The sequence below is a fragment of the Hyla sarda genome, chromosome 1, assembly GCF_029499605.1.
Source record: "Hyla sarda isolate aHylSar1 chromosome 1, aHylSar1.hap1, whole genome shotgun sequence".
In the NCBI taxonomy this organism is placed as follows: Eukaryota; Metazoa; Chordata; class Amphibia; order Anura; family Hylidae; genus Hyla; species Hyla sarda.
Window position 1 is genome coordinate 518,770,889 of NC_079189.1, and position 17,878 is coordinate 518,788,766.

At 38.7% G+C, this 17,878-nt stretch overlaps 1 protein-coding gene across 14 annotated transcripts in view; it reads left to right on the forward strand.

The window, feature by feature from the left end:
• MEF2C (myocyte enhancer factor 2C) overlaps positions 1-17,878 on the forward strand; it is a 231,646-nt gene that overhangs the window by 84,354 nt on the left and 129,414 nt on the right. For 13 of the 14 annotated variants that reach the window (XM_056538436.1, XM_056538454.1, XM_056538421.1 and 10 more), the window contains exon 2: positions 13,200-13,390. In XM_056538436.1, coding sequence (XP_056394411.1) covers positions 13,337-13,390 — 54 coding nt within the window. In that variant the 5' untranslated portion in view covers positions 13,200-13,336. Of the gene's footprint in view, positions 1-9,653; positions 9,941-13,199; positions 13,391-17,878 lie in introns of those variants that run through there. The other variant, XM_056538430.1, reaches the window with a different exon arrangement.

Here is a 17,878-nt window from a genome sequence, read left to right on the forward strand (position 1 = left end):
AGGCTCATTTTTTACACTTCAACGCCCCATTCCTCTTAGTAGGCACTGTGTTTAGGGTGCTGCTTCAGGGCAAATTCAGACAACTCTGCTCAGAGAAGGAAGTGTCAAGTTTTGGTTCCCATTTTGTACTTCTGGAACAGTTTAGGGAAGGAAGCACCTTTACACCTTTTATTGTTCGTGGTTGCTGACATCACATCCTTCCGTGACCACTTGGTGTGTGTTTCCTGCCATTCTGTTAAGATTCTCTTAAACCAGAGAAGACAGAAAGACAGTGCATAGACATTTAGAAAGCACTTATTTTTGGGCAGATGATCAGCTTCTGTCCATCTCCGTTTTTTTCTTAACTGAGGCTTAAATCACTCTTCCTTCTGCTCTATGTTCTTGCCGCAACATACGGTGAACAGAAGTCTGTGAAACTCAAGTTCCTCATTTTTTAGTGAGCGGTCTGATTTTTTATGTTTGTCTTGCAGAATGTTGCAGACTGTCTTTACTCTAGAATCCTTATCTTTTTGTAATATATATAGATGAAAATATGTCTTAACTTAAAGACCGTCCCAGTGCATCATTTATTTGAATTTGTCTTCGTACATATACATAATGTTTTTTTTTGCCAAAGGCTTGTGAGAAATAACATAATAAGACCAGCACATACATAGGCAGCGGAATGTTACATTTCTGTAGCATAGTGATTATTGAAATGTGGAAAATTTGCATCTATATTTGTACCCTTAGAACCTTGTCATATGTGCAGCTGGATGCAATAAAGTGTATTTAGAACAAGATGTGTGTGTGTGTGTATATATATATATATATATATATATATATATATGGCACCAAAAAAATAAGCATGTTAGTTGGACATCCAAACTAGGGGGTGCAGAGCCAGAAGTCACACCCAAGACCTAGTGTTTGGCAGGGTCTAAATGCCCTTCATAATGCAAAAAGACACCAATACTATAACTAGTTTATGATCGATGGGGCCCGCTTAACGATTTTTTGCATTAAGTGCACCTCAATATGTTTTGTGAAAAAAGCTGACCATGACAATTGCGGAATGTTATTTCCATGATCCAGCTTACCACCATCTAAAAGGAATCGCACAGATATGCCCTGCAGCCTGAATAATAATATAAAAAATATAATAATAAACATAATAATTAATAATACGTATAATATTTATATATATATATATATATATATATATAATATAGTTATTATTATTGTTATTATTATTATTATTATTAGTTGTAGTATTGTAAAATACATAGGGGACTAACAGATAAAGCTGTTGAAAATCTACAACTCCCAGCATGTCCGGACAGGCAAAGGCTGTCCAAGTATGCTGGATTTTGTAGCTTTTCAACAGCTGGAGGCACGTTGGCTGGGAAACACTGGTTTAGGCATCGGAATATAAATGGAATCTGCTATATGTGTTTTTTTTTATAGGAAGTCTTCTGTACATATATTATTGAGTCATGATATATTTATCAATATGTACTTTAAAGGGGTACTCTGCCCCTAGACATCTTAGCCCCCATCCAAAGGTTAGGGGATAACATCTCTGATCGGGGGGGGGCCCACCACTTGGTACCACTGCACAGAGCAAACTCGCTCTGTGCGTAATGACGGGAAATACAGGGGCCGGAGCTTTGTGAAATCATGGCTCCGCCCCTTGTGACATCATGGTCTACCCCCCTCATACAAGTCTATGGGAGGAGGCGGGCGACCATCACGCCCCCTCCCATAGTCTTGCTTTAAGAGGGTGGGCCATGACATCACGGGGGCGGAGCAGTGACATCACGATGCTCCGGCCCCTGTATTTCCCGTCATTACGCACAGAGCGAGTTTGCTCTGTGCAGTAATGGCAGCGGGGTCCTGCAGCAGAGATCCCGGGGGTCCCGCCCCATCGGCAGGACCCCCGCGATCAGGCATCTTATCCCCTATCCTTTAAAAATTATTGTCAAACTGCAACTCCCATTATGGACCGTACCCCTTTAAGTTCTACTTCCTCTAAACATACTTTTCCTACTTGATGGTATTTGTAAAGACCATTGGGGAGATTTATCAAAACCTGTCCAGAGGAAAAGTTGCTGAGTTGCCCATAACAACCAATCAGCTCGCTTCTTTCATTTTTAAAAAGGCCTCTGAAAAATGAAAGCAGCAATCTGATTGGTTGCTATGGGAAACTCAGCAACTTTTCCTCTGGACAGGTTTTGATAAGTCTCCCCCCATATGTTTAGAGATATGAGACCTGCAGCAATGCATTTGTAGTGTTACATCATGCATTCTCACCTAGGTGTTTGCAGAGAGTGTGCATTGCATAATGAATGAATACAGGGATACACAACAATACGCACATTTTTAAACCAAGTACATGAATCACATGCCAAAAATAAAACATGAAAAGCTACAATTAGAATAACCACAGTTTGATAATTATATGCAAGGCGACTCCTTGTACTGTATAAATGGACTTTTATTATTCACTTATAAAGAAGCCTATCAAGCAGTCCCCAGTAATGGATGCAGCGGTGCTCACTATTACAAAAAGCGCACATCCCCAGGCACTGTGATACACTGCGAAAGCCTTTCTGGCACTGTTTATTTTGTTCTTATGGATCATAAATGGAATGCTAGTTCTGCATTGAAGACTGACACATTTCATAATGGTGACATTTTTCATAACAATCCACAATTATATTGCATTCCTGTTTGAGGAATTGGAGGTGACAAAACCTTACGTACCAGATAAGAAAGCTCATCTGGGGGAAGTTATCACAGGATAAGAAGTTATTCCCTATCCACAGCCCACTAGGACATCCTCCGATCAATTGTCCCTTGAGTAAATAGAGCAGCAGCAGGAATGCTCAGCCATTACCATTCACTGTCTATGAGACTTTTGAACATTGCCAAACTTAGTTTCTGACAATGTTCAGAAGTTTCATAGAGAATAAGAGAGAGGTGGTTGAGCAAGGGCTCTGCTGCTGCATTCATTTGGGGTCAATGACCACCTTGGTGAGGGTCCCAGTGGTTGTACCTAAACCTACCAAACAGTTACCCCTATGCTGTGGATTGGGGTATAGCTTTTAATCCTGGGATAACTTATTTTCAAAAGAACATGATAAAACTTCACATAACAACAAAGGTTAGGAGAATGTACTATATAAGAAACTTGTCTTTAAGAGAGAACGGGTTACTTAGGATGGGAAGACTCCGGCCATATTCCTAGCAATAATAGAGGGAACTGCAGAAACAAATTTCAAGGAAATTAGATGTCAAGATATACGTGTTGTAGTTTATTGACTATGACAAACTACCAGATTTTTCCTTGCATGGAGTTGCCTGACTTCTCCTTTTTGTCATCGGGAAATGTTGATTTAACATTATCTGACTTTAAAGGCTTATTTGCCTTTTTAAGTGTCAGAAATGATTGTAAAACCTTTAGACTGCCGTGTGCTCATGAAAGGAAAGGTAAAATGCTAACAGTTCAATCACTCTCTTGCTGCCTGAACGAAGATTGCAAATGATAGCTCACTTATAGCCTGTTCAAAGGGGTTTAAATCACAATTGATTTACTCCCTGACTGAGCAGCCAATGGTATAATTGCTAATGGCTTCACAAATTAGGTGGGATGGATGGGAGCAAATACGTTTTAAACGCAGGAGGTCGATTGGCAACAGAACCAAAATCCTAACAGATTTACTGGCAAGCTTTTGGGAAATGTTTGCGGCAACGCTATCTCAGACCATTAGCATATAGTATTATGTGACTGCTGAAAGCCGCTTAGCTGGCAGAAATTGTGTTTTTATTCCAATATTCACATAGGCATTTTAAGAGCAAGGACACTCAATTATCTAAGTCTGATTATATATTTATTATTATTATTTTTTATTTTTTGTAGAATTGTGCACAGAGCCGTCTAAAATGTTGCTTAATACTTTAAAGGGAAATGTCAGCTGCAATTCACATTAGTTAACACTGTTAAAAAGCTGTTAAGGCAAGGCGACACATGGTAGCTTTTATATATCTACCTGTGCATAACATAGAAAAATGTTTTTATTCTCTGAGGCAAAGAGTCAGGAGGTTCTCCCAAGCCTCTGAAATGTTGAGGGTTAGAATGCCACCTTGCTCCCACTCCCATGCCCGTCTCTGCTTGATTGATAGTCAACTGTAGGCCAAGTCCTGTTTCCAAATCTCATTTAAATGCCTGTGCAAACAAATTGTGTGCAGACGTGAAATGTGGAAACAGTGCTCGGCTTCCAGCTGGCTTTCAATCAAGCAGGAATAAGGATAGGGGGGTTATCAAGGAGGCATTTCCTCCTCCAGCACTTCAGGGGCTTGGAACACCTCTATGACACTTGGCACCTTAGAGGAAACACATTTTTCTACATTATGAAAGGACAGACTGCAAGTCATTTCAAAAGATTTATTAAAAGGCGTTAGCCACTCAAACTGCCACTATATGGTAGTTAAACCCTCACACTGCCCCATATAGTACTGAGGCCTCTACATTTCCCCAATATAGTAGTTAGGCCCAATCACTGCCACCATACAGTTGTTAGGACCTCCCCCTCTGCCTGCAAATATTTGTTAAGATCAGCACTACCCGAATATAGTAATTAGCAATCCACACTTCCCAATATAGTTGTTAGGCTACTTCTTTGACTCCTTATATTAGGGACCCCTGGGCACACTGCCCCATATAGTGGTTAGGTCACAACATTGCTTCCATTTAGTAGTTAGGCTGCCACACTACCCTCATATAATAGTTAGGCCCCACACTGCCCCATATAGCAGTTAGGCCCCCCACTCTGCCCCCATACAGTAGTTAGGAACCCCACATGTCCCCCATATAAAATTTATGCCCCCACATTGCCCCAATATAGTTGTTAGGACCCCTACACTCTTCCCCTACAGTAGTTAGGCCCCCCACTGCCCCATATATAGTAGTTAGGAACCCCCACACTGCCCCCATAAGTGGTAACATGAAAAAATCAACAACATTTACCTGTCACACCACACTCCCACAGCTCCTCTGCATCCTCCTGACACTTGTCTCCCCCGGCAAAAATCTTCTTCTCTGACATTCCAGTGCTGACAATGTGGGACAGTTCTATAGCATAGTCCAACTGTGTGGGTCTTGAAGATGCACACACAGTTAAAAGCTTCGCTCACTCGGGAATCCAGTACATGTGACCCAGATCTATAGAGGACCCTCTTTCTCTGTGGGTTCAGTCACGGTCACACCTCCTGTGACTATGATTGTGGTACCACAGGGAGAAAAGGAACACACCAACGTCAGGTAACGGATAACTGTCTTTACTGAGCTGGGTGCAGATGGTATTACACGGGCAGTCTGTTGCAGAGTGATGTAGCATAACCTCTTGGGAGCCCTGTTGCCTTGCTGGGACTTGTGGTGCTTTCACCAATTGAATTGACACTGACTTAAGAAACTTGAAGATTGATCCTGGTAGCTAGGGTTCCGTCAAGGTCTTGTAGCCTTCTCCGCCAGGGCATGAACTTTCATCATGCGGGTGATCCTTGCAGGATGACCAGATGAAGTAGATTTGAGCTAGGCCTTCCCTTAGAGCACACAACACACCTTACACCTTTACCACACTGTGGCTAAGGAACAACTGGGGCAACCCCTCCCCACCTAGATTATATGGGGAAGAATTGAGTGGTTCCCATTGGCAGGCAGGGTCACATGGGGTTTACACAGCTCCTCTCTTAAGAGTACAGTGACAAAGAAATAACATACATTTGGGTACCAACAACAGAATCAATTAGAAAAATATATTACTATATATTTAAATACAGTGATCCCTCAACATACAATGGTAATTTATTCCAAAAGATCCACCGTTACTTGAATCCATCGTATGTTGAGACATCCGTGCAATAATAATATAGAAAGTTATACTCACGGGTCCCCGCCGCTCTGGACCGTCACCGCTGCCCTGACTTGTGCTCTCCATCGCCATCATCACATCCCCTGAGTGTCCCCACTGCTCCAGACCGTCACCGCCACCCTGGATCATCGCTCTTCATCGCCGTCATCACGTCACTGTGCACACCACTCCTATTGGATGACGGGATGGCGTGCATGGTGACGTGATGACGACGAAGGAGAGCGACGGCCATGCAATGGAGCATGAAGGTAAGTGACACTCACCGGAGCACACGGGGCACATGAAATGGCTTTCCAGCGGTAGCTGAAGCAGTCTGCGCTGCCGGATAGCCGTTTATGCGATGGCCCCAACATATAAAAGCATTGTATGTTGATGCTGCCTTCAACATGCGATGGCCTCTGAGAGGCCATCGTATGTTGAAATGATCGTATGTTGGGGCCATCGTAGGTCGGGGGATTACTGTATATTTATATATAACTAATAAAATGCATACCATAATTATTATAACGATCAGTCTCTTGGTGAACCCAACAGTTGTGCTGTCAGGCTGCCCAAAGCAGTCTGAAGCCACAGGACAGGCATTGGTGCTGAGACACCACACCATCATAATGCCACTACTGTGCATTCATGGGCATTTTGACACCATATTATACAAATAGATAGGTAAGGTTTCTTAACGTAACACAGCCTTGTCATTGATCAATGTACAGGGATGAGATAATGACTGTGAATAGAACAGGAAATCCCTTCTGAGAACATGAACATAAACAGATGGATGGAAGTTTGTTTGTAAAGTGTCACCTAGAGATGTAGCAGGACATTAGTAACAGAGAGATGTGAATGGAGAGGTTTTGCTAACTCATCATTCAGGACATATGCCTGTCTACTAATTCTAAGTGTCATTTACCCAAAGGAGATATGATCTCTAGAAAAAACTATGGAATCATCACACCATGTAAATGCTTCTAAGCAAATATACAAATCCAGATATGGCCAGCAACCATGATTGTTAATAGCTGAACATCCTGCATTTATGAAAAATCCCTCAAACTCTCTAACATGCTTTGCATTGTAATCCAGAAAAATTACTTAAAGGGTTTTGTCCCACTATTAACAATTATCCCCTGTACACAGGGGGTCCCAACAGTTGGGGGATAAGTATTAAAAGGGTACTTCAGGATTAAAATTAAAATCAAATGATGCCAGAAAGTTAAACAGATTTGTAAATTACTTCTATTAAAGCATCTTAATCCTTCCAGTACTTATGAGCTGCTGTTTACTACAGATGAAGTTCTTTTCTTTTTGAATTTGTTTGCTGTCTAACCACAGTGCTCTCTATTGACACCTCTGTCCATGCCAGGAACTGTCCAGAGCAGGATGTTTACTATGGGGATTTGCTCCTACTCTGGACAGTTCCTGACATGGACAGAGGTGTCAGCAGAGAGCACTGTGGTCAGACAGAAAAGAAATTCAAAAAGAAAAAGAACTTCCTCTGTAGTATACAGCAACTGATATGTACTGGAAGGAACTTAAAGGACAACTGTAGTGGTACACATTTTTATATGCCCGTGCCTCAAAAATAAACAAAATAAACTCATAATTACCTTCCTAGGAGCCCCCGTTGGTCCGGCACAGGCCTCACGGTCCGGCAGTGCTGACGTAATTCCACTTCCTGGGGACGGGGATGCCGCAGAGCCGTCGGCGTATCTCCGGCCGTAGCGATGTCCCACCCCGGTCGGTGAAAGGCTGAGCCCACTGTCATGTAAGGAGCTCTGGTCGGCTTCTTGCATGACAGTGGGCTCAGCCTATCACAGGCCGTGGCGGGACATCGCTACGGCTGGAGATACGCCGACGGCTCTGCGTCATCCCCGTCCCCAGGAAGTGGAATGACGTCAGCACTGCCGGACCGTGAGGCCTGTGCCGGACCAATGGGGGCTCGTAGGAAGGTATGTATGAGTTTATTTTGTTTATTTTTGAGGCCTGGGCACGGGCATATATGTATGTATATATGTATATAAATGTGTACCACTACAGTTGTCCTTTAAGATTTTTTAATTGAAGAAATTTACAAATCTAGTTAACTTTCTGGCACCAGTTAATTTAAAAAACAAAATAGTTTTCCACCGGAGTACCCCTTTAACTATGGGACAAACCCTTCAGTTATTTTTTAGGATAATAATGCATCTTGCCAAAAAGTCTAAGAGATTTTCTTCTGAAAGTCAACTCAAAGATATGGCCAACACAGCCTAAATCTCAACCTGATGGAAATTTATGGTGGCATAAAAAAAATGTGGTTTATGAGAAGACTTCATCCTACAAAGTACTAACTGGGATTTTTTTTTATATGATGACACCATAATTTTTCTCTTGCTCGTTCTGAAACCTAAATTTAATATATAAAATAAATACACTTCATAAGTTTGAGGTATGTTTCATGAAGTCAGAAAGTTAATCTATGAAATAAACATTGTCATATCTCTGATTCATGCATTTGATCCTATGTAAAAACGTGAAAAAATGATCATCTTTTTACAGTCTTTTGCAGTCTATCTCACCTAGATTCAAGATTCAAGGCATTAAAAAATTAATTATATATATATATATATATATATGTGTGTGTGTGTGTGTATATATATATATATATATATATATATATATATATGTCTTATAAACCAGCTAGAAATTTTTGATTTTTTTTTAAGGAGTATTAAAAACACATACGTTTACTGCAGAATATTGATGGATATTGATGAGGAGAGTATTAATAGTATTTATCATCTAGTAACATAGTAACATAGTTCATAAGGTTGAAAAAAAAGACCAGAGTCCATCAAGTTCACCCTATAACCCTAATGAGTCCCTACTGAGTTTCACTGTAATCATTTTGCCTGTAATATTTATTGATGTTGCGTAAAGGGGGGAAAAAAAGTAATCTGTTTATTGGCAAAATGTGAATATTGTACTAAAAAAATGTTTTTGTATGTGGATCTACATGTGGAGTCATATATAAATGTATCCATTCCACTGAAATCCAGAAATCATAATAAAAATCATAATAAAAATATATATATATGGCATAACTTGAAGATTCAAAGAAGACAATGGCAACTCACCAATACCGGTCAATTCGAATTGACCGGTATTGGTGAGTTGCCATTGTCTTCTTTGAATCTTTAAGTTAGTCCTTTGTGATAGCTATACCATTACAATAGAGCACCACTGATATACCACAATACGTGCAGTTATTCCCTTGGAGTAGCGAAGCCCTCCTGAAGCATAGTTAACCCCACGTTAGCTGAAGTGCCAGACTATACCTATTTTTAACTATATATATATATATATATATATATATATATATATATATATATATACATATACACATGTTTATATAAAAAAAATGTAAATTAAAAAAAATTATATATATATATATATATGTATATATACACACACACACAAACATATATATATATCTATATATATATATATATATATACTATTATTATTATTATTATTATTTTATTTATTTTTTATCTTATTTTATTTTTTTTTTTTTTGTTTGGAATTTGGAGAATACTTTTGCTATCAATCCCATGCTATTATTTACTTTTAGTCCAAGCTGTTTGAAACATTTTGTTTGAAAGTATAACATGTAGCCCTGATAAGGCTGGTGGGAGGGACTGAGCATTCTGTTACTGTACTGGGAGAGGATTATATCCTTCCTGGCTGCTCTGTGATTTCTCCTTTCTCACTGGGTTCCACAGTCGTGATCCGTAAATCAGCTTTCATCCTGCTAACCAATCCTGTAAGCTGTCCAGGCTGACCTTCCACCCCTGTGTGAACAGAAGCTTACACAGGCACAGTGCCCTAAGTGGATAGTGTCACTGGCTCCAGCTGAAAGAAGGCAGGGGAAATAGTTCCATATGTCTTTTCTGGGGATTAGCATATTGGCTTATGGTTACAGAGAAAGCCTATTAAGCTCCTTTGGGTCCTGCATGTGCCTGTGAACTGCTCTATAACTTATGTCTGAGGTAAGAAGTGTGTCAAAACAGGAGAACAAGTGTAATCTCCTATGTCAGTGTTTCCCAACTAGGGTGCCTCCAGCTGTTGCAAAACTACAACTCCTAGGATGCCTGGACAGCCGTAGGCTGTCCAGGCATCCTAGGAGTTGTAGTTTTGCAACAGCTGGAGGCACCCTGGTTTAAAAACACTGTCCTATGGTAACGTTTCATGCTGTTTCTCATGCTTAGTAAAATCAGACTGTTTGATCCAAGTCATTACCTAGTCCGAAATGTAAAAATCAATATTAGTTCTTCAGTCTTGCTGCTCTATGCGGTTTACTATACATTGTTTACCTGAATAGTTGATAAATGCTATTTTTTATTGTGTTTTTTTACTCTTTTTGTGTCATTGGATTGTCATGTGATTTATTTATTCATTTATTTATTTATTTTTGTTGTTGTTGTTGTTTATTTGTTTATTATTTAATTTAAAAATAGCCTAAAGAATGCTAGAAAGTTGTTTCCATAGTTTAGGCTGAATTTAGGAAGTAGTCTATTTAAAGATGGTAGTGATGTCTCACTTCAAGAGATGTGGTTGTTTACATGTGCTTAAAGTGTCCTTCACCTAGTAGACCATGCTCCACAGTAATTCTATTTTTGTATAGTGTTATATTGCTTTGATGAGTAAACCGTTTCATTTTACTAATGTTTATGTTTATATAACCTGTGCATGTATGTTTCCCCTGATAGGAAAGTAACACATTGCTGTGCATATTTTTGGGGAAAGCATAAAGCTCACTCAAATACTATACCATTAGATGGGGCGTGCACAGACATTTTGGGGGGGCAGGGGCTGGACTTAAAAAAAAATAAAGGGCACTTATAATTATTTATATAAATGCCCACATAATGGGCACTTTTAGGAGGAATATCAAAAGGGCAGGGGCTCAAGCCCCCTTTCTAGTCAACCTGTGCACGTATGCATAGTAAACATACACATACACTAACATAAACATACACTAAACGTAAACATACACATACACTAACATAAACATACACTAAACGTAAACATACACATACACTACTTACATTTTTTATATATATATATATATATATATATATATATATATATAAATATTTTACAGTTTAGAAATATTATTGTATGGCGTTGCAAAGCAGCATGCCACTTTCAATACATGACTTTAGTACAAACAGCAGTGTTTGGCAGCAGTATTTCCAGGGCAAGTGCTAAGTCAAAAGGGGGAAAATAAGTGAATAGGATACACGAGCTGTGTGTTTCTTTTATCAAAGAAGCAGGCAGTGTCTCAGTCCTCGTCCCCAGTGTGAAGCAGCTTTTCTACCTCAGCAGCTTTGAATTAGAGCCAAACAATGGATTAAACTGCCAGGACATCGGCTTAATGTTACATCTTGTATTGGAGAGATCCATCAGTTTGGCTGTAAGGAGCACGGATGGACATCACTATAAACAATAGTGATACGCTCCGTGGTCTTGGTTCATCTTTGCCAAAGAGATCACCTTTAACCCCTTAAGTGCCAAGGGACCAGCCATTCAAAGCATGTTCTCTAGTCAAGTGATGCCTCAGTCCCATGCAGATACTTGTACCCTCATTGATATATTTTTTTTTTTACTTTGTGTTTTATCCCTTATAAACTCCACATAGAGTGATTAGAAGGAGACGCCATCTTACGATTACCTTGATGTTCTCTAAAGCAGAAATCCAGAGAGTTGTGTGAGGGTGGAAGTTCAGTGTTTTTGAATAATCAGCGTTACCAAGTACATAGTCAAAATAAAGAAGTGCCAGTCCTGCAAAATCACTCAACTCACCAATTCAGCCAATGTTTATAAAGGGAGATTCGTTACTTTCTTTTCTTTTTCTTACAAATAAAAACCAGGAAATTTGTTTTAAGAAGTTGGTGTAGAGTGAGCAAGACTAATGTTGATACTGCTTTGAAATAGTACTTGGATTGGTAGGACCACACAAATGATCGTTGAATCATTCATGTGGCCCTTGACTTTCACCATTGCCCCATACACATCCCCCATTTATATGGTGCAATATGTAGTCAATAACATTTTGTAGCTGGTTGATAACTTCACTGCATAGTCAACTTTTGTCTTTGTTTGGTCCTTTTTCAGAAGAAATACCTTAATTTGCAGCACTCAGTAGTGTAAGATGATGCTATAGAACCCTGCACAATGGACATAAATGTTCAGGAAATGGACCTAAATCACTAGTTGAACCAAAAAATCCTGTTCCCTGGACCAAAAATGCCCTTATTATAAATCCCACCCTAAAACATCACTTTTATTAATGTGTTTAATAAGCGCATTAATAAAAGTGATGTTTTAGGGTGAAGTAATAATAAAGGTATTTTTGATCCCCGGAACAGGATTTGTTGGTTTAAGTTGTAGCTTACCCTTGTCTCCACTGGGGCATTTTTTTTGCAGTATCACTAGTTGACTTTATTGGTCCAGTAAACTCAACAGATATATTTGGAGCGTGCCATGGTATATATCATCATCCTTTTGCCAAAGTATAATACCAGAATGAGGGGAAAACATAATGGGAACATACATAGTCTTAGTCAAACCAATAGAGGATTTCAGATTGTATGATTTGTGTAAAGCAGACTCTGTTTTCTAAAGTCAATTTAAACATTTAGGGGTGATTTATTAAAGCTGGCGTTTCTACACACTAGCCTTTAGTAAAGCCCAGGCTGCCATTGTATTTGGCCGATTCATGATGAGGTTCAGGCCTTTTAATGAATCGGACATGGCTGTGCCTGTCTTACACACTGTACTTTGAAATCTGATGTAACTTGGAATTACAGTGCATGCCAGTATTTTCTAATTAATTAGACATCTTAGACCATGCCTCCCTGTACACTAGACCACGCCTACTTTAAAAAAAACTGGTCCAAGTGGTATAATTCGAGGGTCTTTGCAAAAATGTGCTACTTTTCTATGCCTAAAAATGAAGATAAAGAATTATAAATCACCCCCAAATGCATTGTTGAATTGTATAATGGTTTTGGAGAAGCCAGGCCAGTTTAATACATTAGTATTAGCTTCCATATACTAAAGGATATAATGTCAATCTAAGTATCATGCAGTAGAACTGTAGGATGTCTGGAGTACCACTGCTATAATACTGACACTAAAATGCAGCAACGTGTTCTGAAAAACTTTATAACATTTGCACAGATTACAACTATGAGTTAATATTTAGATCCCTGTTTACTTATGAACTTTCCTTTTCTGATACAGGTACGGATGTCGAGATCAGTAAACTGAAAAAGGGGCAATAGGAAAGTGAAAGAACTGTAACCAGAAAGAAGTGAGAAGGACAGAAGAAGGAAAAATACATTGCTTTAAGGACGAGAGAAGAAAGAAAAACGGGGACTATGGGGAGAAAAAAGATTCAGATCACGAGGATAATGGATGAACGCAACAGACAGGTAAGAGAGAACGGATGGAGCATATTATGGCCAAATCCCTTCAGTGTGCAGAGTAATGAGCTTCCTCTTTCCAATGACTTTTGTGTAATTAATCACAGGGAATATATTAAGAGTTACACACAATGTAGAAACATTGGGTTTTGCTTGAGTAGAAAAAAAATAATTAATTGTCAAGCAAAGCAACAGTGGCACTAGCTCAGCAACATGCATAGAAGCAGCAGATAGCTCTCATAGGAAAGAGTTGACACCCTCTGATCATAACACTGTATAATGATTGTGGATAGGGCTCTGCAGCACATCATAGAATTGGAAATGAAAATATACTGCAAGAGACACGAGTCCTTGGCTAGCACAGCCATCCTAGACAAGTATTCACATTGAATGAAATATTCAGGAAATGGCAGCAAGCCTTTATAAACCAGTTTTTAGAGATTTTATTGATAGCATGATCATTCTGAGTAGGATTTCTTCCATTTAATACATCAGAGCAATTAAATTACCTTTGTTCTATTCCATCCAACAAAAATATTTATTTTCAGTGAATCCTCTCCAAAAGACCACCTCAATGAGACCACCCAAGACCAGATTTTATGTGAGGAATTGGCCATTTCCTTTAAGACCACCCCATGAAGAACCCCTTTTCAATGCAATTTTGGGTGGTCTTCCCAAACAAGTTTCACTGCATATCACACAACATATTAAAATTAAGAATCGCACCACAATACCCTCAAGATTCCTATAATTGAATAACCTGACCCCATACCATTCATTTCCACATCTTTCAGATTATTGCAAGTTTTTGCCAAATGTTGAAATATTTGCGCTTGCTTGCCTTGCCCCCTTACTTTCACCCCTAGTTATAAACCAGAAACGTAAAAGTTGCACCAAGCAACACTGGAAATTTCCAAAAAGCAGAGAGCAGTATCACTTCTCATGAACAGCTTTCTCAGTGTTCTACATTTTTCTTCTGGTTGTCACTGTTGGGTATATATCTTTCCCACAGCATAACAGATGCTCATGATAGTTCAGAGGTCACTAAGAAGGTGGTGATCTAAACAATGCAGGTGTGATATGCTGGGATAGCAACCAGATATGTATTCGTAAAATTATTCAGTGGGGGAGGGGTTGCCTTTAACATATGCTTGATCTATACCTTTAACAGTAGCAATGCACTTAAGAAAATGTAACTGCATATAATCAGGAAAAAATATGTTAATATATGTTACTCATTCATCAGTTTTATTATAAAATGGTTTAGAAAAATGCATATTAGCCTACTGATGATAATTTCCATGCCCCAGCCTAGATTCTTGTTGAGATTCCAGTAGACAAAGCAATTTATTGAAAGCAAAGAAAAATCAGCTTAGGATCAGAAAATGTCGATGACACTAATGGAAACCTTTTTGCAATACATTTATAATATATATATATATATATAAATATATATATATATATATATATATATATATATATATATATATATACTATCATATTTATATTGCACCTTGACTGGAGGGATCTTGATCATGAGCCCTTATATTTAAAAAAAATAAATATATATATATATATATATATATATATTTAGTGGCAAATGGCCACTGCGATACAGGGCACCAGTGTTATGAAGGGCACTTCATGAAAAGGGGACCGTGATACATATGTTGGGTCAAGGCCCAGGATTTTACATCTTTGCATATAAAGAAGTATAGAGAAAATGTAATCATTAGCCTTTCTTGACCAGTAACTAGGGTAATAGATAAGTAACATATATATGTGGTATAGTGTTGTTCCTTAAAACAAACTTATTTTCAATTTTGCTCAAGTAATAGCCCAAGGTTTACTTATTAATTCAGTGCTGCTTGTTTTTCCCTTTCTGGGAGTTACAGAAAGAGACAAAGTCGCAATTGCATTTCTTAGTCAGGGGTACAGCTCCATTGTTCTCCCAAAAAGTAAGGGACACAGAGCTCTTTGGGTATGCCATAAACTGCTCAGTAAGGGAATCTGTCAGTTTTATATCATGCTCTGAGCTTCAGACATGGGCAGATAGTTGATAAATAAAATGCAACCTGTCTCTTAGATGATGTTTGCAAAGCTATGTAATCATGTTTTCTTTCAAAGCTCAAGAGCATGTATGTCTCCTCCATCCCCAACCCCTCCATAATTGCTGTACAGAGTTTGGCTTCCAGCACTGAGCCTTTTACATCAATCAGGCAGAGCAAAGAGGGCAGGGGAAGGGAGAAGGTGTACATGCTGCAGCTTTACACTGGCTCTATGATCCCTGAGCTTGGTAATAAAACATAATTTTATAACTTTGCAAACAGCCATAATTTAACAAGGTATCATTTGTTTTATCTTCCCTTCAGCTTTTTGGCCATATCTACAGCTCTCAGCATCATATAGGGCCGGAACATTCACTTTATTTAAAATGCCTTTTGTGTTAATGTATGGTGAATTTAAGACTCACCCTTTTTAATTTATCTTACCTAAAAGTTATCCTGGTCATCTTGATGTAATACTTCCCCTGTCCAATAACCTGTCATTTCTAAATAACGAAGAGGACGTAATCCAAATACTCCCAAGGTCCTTGTCTTAAAGGGCCACACATAGGGAAGCTTTTGGGGGATTAAATACATTTTATAACAAAATACTGCATTTTCACCTTCTGCCAAAAGAAACACTTTGGGGAAGTCATCTCTTGGGAACAAACCTTGGTTATTTTTTAGATGCATGGAAAGTCTTACTGGCAATAAAACAGGTAAAAAACTGTTTGTTTGTTTTTGTAGCACATTTAAAGGAACATGTCAAAACATCTACTGTAATCTAGTTCATAGGTCAGCCTGCATTAGTTCCCCTAGTATGTATTTCTACAGACAATACACATTACTTGTCATCACGGGATCCACGCACAAGTAAACTAGTACGTAATTGCCTTCATTAGTAATTTGCCAGACACACATTCACACAGTGCAGCATTAAATACCACACATGATGGGGTAAGGTGTATGAAGGCTTGTTATACCTGTAAATGAAAAGGTGAGATACCAGAATGAACATAATCTAAGCATCAGAGAATACAAGGCATCAAGGGCTAGTACAGTGAAAAGTGGGGTTTTTATTCTGTACCTGAAATTATTGACTAAAAAACTGAAGATCTTAAGAGGACACTGCTGATGATAGAGAATATGTTTTTTATATATATATTATTTTTCATAGGTTTGTGTAAAAAAGACTTTGTTTATCCCTCAACCTGCTGCTGATCCAGCACCTCCATTGGCCTGTGTTCCAGTCAAGTATGGCGCATTGATGTTACATGCATTATTCATGTGACACTGCAGCCAATTGCTGGGTTCAGTAGTCTCTGCTTGCCTGTAGGACACATGACCACTGAGCTCAGAGATTGGCTGCAGATTTACATAAAGAATGTATGTAACACAACAGACCCAGCATGGAACGATACAGCAGCAGTACGCATAGGGGGGGGAGTAAAGTTGTTTTCTACATTCTAAAAATCCTGGAAAATAACATAAAAAAACTTCAATATTTATCTCATAATGGAAAAGTAGGATTTTACTTTCAAAGATGTATTTATCTTTGTTTGTGATGGAACCACCAGTAATGCGTTAACAGTTGCTAGGGAATTTAGAAATAGGTGTTTCATTTCCATGCAGTGCCCCCGCAGGGAAAGTAAAGCATTGCACAAATAAATAAAAAAATAAAAAAATAAAAGAATTTCCTATTAAAAACAACACGTGTAGTGCATGGATGTGCATAGTAGGCACCCTCTGTTTTATGTAATAGATGAAAATCCTGTACTTCCATCTATTAACATAGACTTCACTAATACAATGAAATGAGGGTTTTAACGGGATATCTCCTTTGGAAGATGGGAAGATATAACCTATCCACAGTATTGGGGATAACAAGATGATCCCTCTGACTATAGAGACCCCTACCAGTCACAAGAGTAGAAGAAAACTGTGCCACAAATTAAGGGAGCACAGTGTGCATGTGTGGCCATTTCTCAATTAGTTCTTTGTGGGGCTTCCAAACACTGCTGGGTGCTCAGTTATGCTCTCGATTCATTTAGGGGACAATTTCCTCCATTCTAGTGATTGGTGGGGATCCCAGCGGTTGGACCCATAGAGTTAAGCTTGTTATTCCTTATCGTGTAGATACCTTTGCGAGTTGGAAATATCTCTTTAAGGAGTTAACAACTGGGGTCCACAGGAGCAGTTAGAGATTTGCATACAACATCAGAATGTTTTTTTTCCCACACTGCATACAATAAAAAGTGAATATGCGGAAATGTTTATTTGCTAACAAATATCTAAGATAGTGTTATTTAAAAAGAGTTATTCAAATGACAGAAAAGCAAACCATGGAATGCACAGATGGTATAGTACTGTCCCTTTAATGGACTAAACTAGATTTATATAATATTCAAAATAGCAGAAAAGTTTTATTGGTTGTAGAATTTATAATCTTCTC